A 4,325-nucleotide genomic window follows, 5' to 3' on the forward strand; every position below is an offset into this window, starting at 1 on the left:
GGACGGACTCTGACCCGGTCTAATGCGAAGGCTTATAAATAATCCGTGTTTACTCTCTTTCGTTGCCGAAATCTCGCAACTCAGAGAGTGGGGGACTGATGATGGAATAATTAGGACCGGGTGCGGAGCAAGAGCCGGGCAAGAAGGAACCGGGGCAAGTACGACCCGGAGGCGGCCACGTGGCGGGCTAGCCACGGTCAGCCGCGGCCGAGCGTGGCTCGCGGCACGCTCAGCCCAGCTGAGCATCCTCGGCGCGCTCAGCCATGCTGAGCGTGATCTGCGGCACGCTCAGCCCGCAGCACGCTCAGCCAGGCTGAGCGTGTTCCGCAACACGCTCAGCCCGGCTGAGCGCGGTCCGCAGCACGCTCAGCCCGGCTGAGCGTCGGGGCTCGGCGGTCCGCACGTTGCCCGGGTCTCGCGGCGGCGGTTACGGCCCGGGCGTTAGGCGCGCTTCCCTGCGTCTTTTCCGGATCAGTTACGCCTAGGGCTGATATAAAAGCTCGATGGTTGTCTGATCAGGACATACTCACTTACTTTTCAACACACTTGTCTTGTTATTACATTGCTTACCTTTGTGATAGCGTTATACAATTCAATATATATTTTACCCCCGCGGTATACTTACGATTCATTAGCTTGTCATACCCCCATTTATTTAATCGGGTTTTGTAATTCGGACCACCCGGGTTATTAAAATCCATCACCATTGCAGAGAGGACGAAGCAGAAGTGGAGAAGAGCTCAATAGCCTTCGAAAAGCCATTGGCATTTGCGCTACTGTAAGCTTTCAGTGTGGTGTTTGTTCGTAAGCAATCAAGGTTTTGGATGGATTGCAGTAATGGACAACAAAAAATGTGAAATCGATCAGTTGTTGTGGTCCGCTAGGTGACACCGTCAGCGACAGAGTCTGCGAAAGGTGTAGCGCGCAGGTCGGGGAGTTGGTACGCTGAGAGGAACCTCCCAGCACAATAATTTGCCGAAGAAGAATTGTAATTATTGCATGGAACGTATTATTTGATAATATATAAAATAATGTACTTTTAGTATTTAAATAATACGGAGTATATCTTTTATTTGTGATCCATATAAATGTTATTGTGTCCTACAATAAATTTATAATTGTCTTATGAATTTTTGTTATTATATCATTGTGCATGCAATAACGATGGACACGTGTGGTTCTGGGTCACTCCGCAATAGTAATACAAAAGTGACTATTTTGTTTTTATTTACAGTGCAGGCGAGTGAGTGAAGTTCCTAGCTGGCCTCAGAGTTCAGTAACATTTTTATTCTGATTAGAGGCATTTTTTTTAATTTAATCATTAAACAAATGTAACCAAATGAATAAACTAGTCAAGTTCAACACATGCAATTAAGCTCTATTTGGCTTCATTGTTTACAGCTGTAGATCCACTAGGTAAATTAAATTATTTTTACTTTTAGCCAAAATGATAATGCATTCTATTCATAAACTAACATGAAAACTCAAAGAAAACAGCTTTCTAATTAATTAACTACCTATATTTTTCTTACACACAGTGTGAAATTCCCTCGCCCCCAAATTAATTAGCACATGCACCTCTGCTGTACAGATAATAAGTATAAGTCACAATGATTTATTAGGTGGAAAATCAATAATGGTAACAAAAAGCCCACCATATTAGGTATAATTCCTGTCATTATTAAAATCGATCATATATCTTTACCCATAATTTACCATCTTAATATTAACTAACTGAACTGTCCGTGCCGACAACTATCAATATTTTTTTGATATTATCTTTTGGAAGACAAACTTTTACACTATACAAGCATGTGATGCATGCATGGCAAGCATTTTAAACTTTCATAGACTGCTGCAAACTTTCCATTATATTATTCAACACAAACAATTAAGAAACAATGATCTCTCAGTCAGATGATGAATAGCATAGCGCAATAATAAACAATGAATTCAGTTCACGAAATGGCAGTTCTTCCTGATCTCTCCCCTTTCCCCTGTGAGCACATCCAGGTTACCCATGTGCACCATCGCCGCCGCATACTTCTTAGCCCACGCGCCGCCGTTCCTAGCATTGAAATCCACCATTTTAGCCGTCCTAGGGTCCTCCGTCAGCGTCTGGTCCGATATCAGCACCCCCTTCTTCCCCTTCAGTGCCGCATAGTACCTGTTGCATGGCCGAATTTTAGAATGTGCAAGATAGACAACTGCACACACAATCACATAGGGTCCAATATTTATTTTTACCTAACTACTTAAGAATTAAAAAAAAAACCACAATTAATCTTAAAGCACATCAATTTTATCCTAAATTACTTTTCTCTTTTAATAATTAAGATCTAATTAATTGAGCATGACAAACCTCAACTGCAGAGATGATGTCTCAAGCATTGAATTTGCAGAGATAACTAAGTAAAACTCATATATTTTTACAAATTAATTTTAATGATTGGACTTATATTTTGGTAGGGCCTTATTTATTTATAAGAACCGATAAGCCTCACCTGTTGTCAAGCCGATTTGGCGTCAAGACGTCGAGGTTGGTCTGGTTGGCCACTCCGGTCCCGGCGGTGAGCGCTTCCGGCGGACAGATCGATTTCAAGACCGCCGCGAGTTTCCCATCCAACGGCAGGCGTTCGCCGCTGTTCTGGGGATAAATCCGGTTGGCGAAAACGGCGCAGTGCGCGATTCCGATGGAGTGGGCGCCGGAGAGCGTCACCATCTCGTCCAGCGACATTCCTTTGTTGGCGAACTTGACGAACAGCTCCTGGACCGCCGCGAACGGCGAGGGGAGATTGGCGGCCGCCTCGTCCTTGCTCGAGACGCGCCCGTCGCGGCGGCCGGCGGGAACGTCGTAGTAAATGTTCCCCAGTTTTTGGGAGCTGTCGCGAGCCGCAAAGGCGACCACGTCGGCGCACGACACGGTCCCCGGGCATGCGGCTTCTAGCTTAGACTTTGCCGCATCAATCACTTCCAAACCTCGTAAGCTGTTCTTGTTAGGCAATGCTTCCTTTTCTGAATCGGATCCGTCCAATAGCACTGATGCATCACAACCCTAATAAAACACACAAAACTCAAATACATTTAATTAGACCATATATACATAATTTGCCAAGACGGTCCGCTTCAGTATATGTTGAAAAAGTAGCTATAAACAGATACTACATTATAATAAAATCAATAGTCAAATAATTTGCCAAGACCTTGTGGTTGTTGTTCACACTGAGTTGGCTCAATTAAGGAATAAAGTGCTTATCAGATTGTTTTTTTTTTAATTTCATGCCATAGGAGTTAGAACTCCCTATTTCTCTTAAGAGACAAGAGTGTACGACCAGGCCAATCAAGTTAGTTAGAGAATGTTTTGATTTGAAGGTGAAATAATAAATATGACAGATAAAATAGGTGTACCTGGACGAAACAATCATGGAAGTGGATCCTGATAAGGCCGGCACCGATGCCGGGATTGGAAGAGACAGCTTTGGACACAACGTTTTTGACGATGGCTTCGGCTTTGGGGCAACTGCGGCGATAGAATCCTACTTTGAGAGGTGGTTGGTTGGCCGCCATGGCCGAGGCAAAAAGGAAAAAGAGTAAACATGAGAGCTTCATCAGCGCCATAGCTTGAAGCTTCTTGGAATCCATTTCAGGTGCCACTCTCTTTTCTCTCACCATGCATTATACTGTACTGCATGTATTTATATATAGGATGAGGAAGCAAAAGTGGATCTGCTTCATTTAAAAAAAAAAAAAAAAAAACAATTGTTACTTGTTAGCATGCCAGAGTAGGTGGTAAGTTAACTATTAATGTTACTAAAAAATAAAAATATTTTTTATTAATCGGTGCATATTGGATAAACCTAATTTTTATGTTATAATCTTCAAATTATACCGGACAAATAAACTACATTAGACAGGCTCTACAGAAAGAATGTTGACAAGAAAGAAAAGATACTTGATTGAATAATGTTGAAAAGGATGTCTTAATTAATTGGATGTACAAATGGCCATTCGTCCATTCTTTATTGGTGAAGTCTGCCTAGTTAGGTATTGAGTGTGTATTCTAGGTGAAGTCTGTCTAGATTGTTTATAGCTAATCGATTCAAACTAATAAGACAAATAAGCATCTTCAATAGGAAGTCGAACTTGAAACCTTGTACTTATCAAATTAATTATCTGGATTTAATAATTTTAAAATGCCATAAAAAGAAAAAGTTTCTAAAAGTGGATTGTAAAGTTTCATGATGGGAAGGGATAAAGTTAGGGTTTGGTGTGTAAGGAATATAGATTTAGAAATGGCATGGGAATGGTTGTATTAGTTGTTTATG

General features: G+C 41.9%; 1 protein-coding gene across 1 annotated transcript; it reads right to left on the reverse strand.

Moving 5' to 3' along the window:
- Positions 1–1,953: 1,953 nt before the first annotated feature.
- Positions 1,954–3,672, reverse strand: LOC116012981 (peroxidase 5-like). Its single transcript, XM_031252646.1, has 3 exons — positions 3,409–3,672; positions 2,505–3,055; positions 1,954–2,167 (listed from the first exon to the last, which is right to left on the reverse strand). Exons 1-3 carry the CDS (start codon positions 3,670–3,672, stop codon positions 1,954–1,956), a joined length of 1,029 nt encoding a protein of 342 aa, XP_031108506.1.
- Between the last annotated feature and the right edge of the window lie 653 nt (positions 3,673–4,325).

The sequence above is a fragment of the Ipomoea triloba genome, chromosome 3 (genome assembly GCF_003576645.1).
Source record: "Ipomoea triloba cultivar NCNSP0323 chromosome 3, ASM357664v1".
In the NCBI taxonomy this organism is placed as follows: Eukaryota; Viridiplantae; Streptophyta; class Magnoliopsida; order Solanales; family Convolvulaceae; genus Ipomoea; species Ipomoea triloba.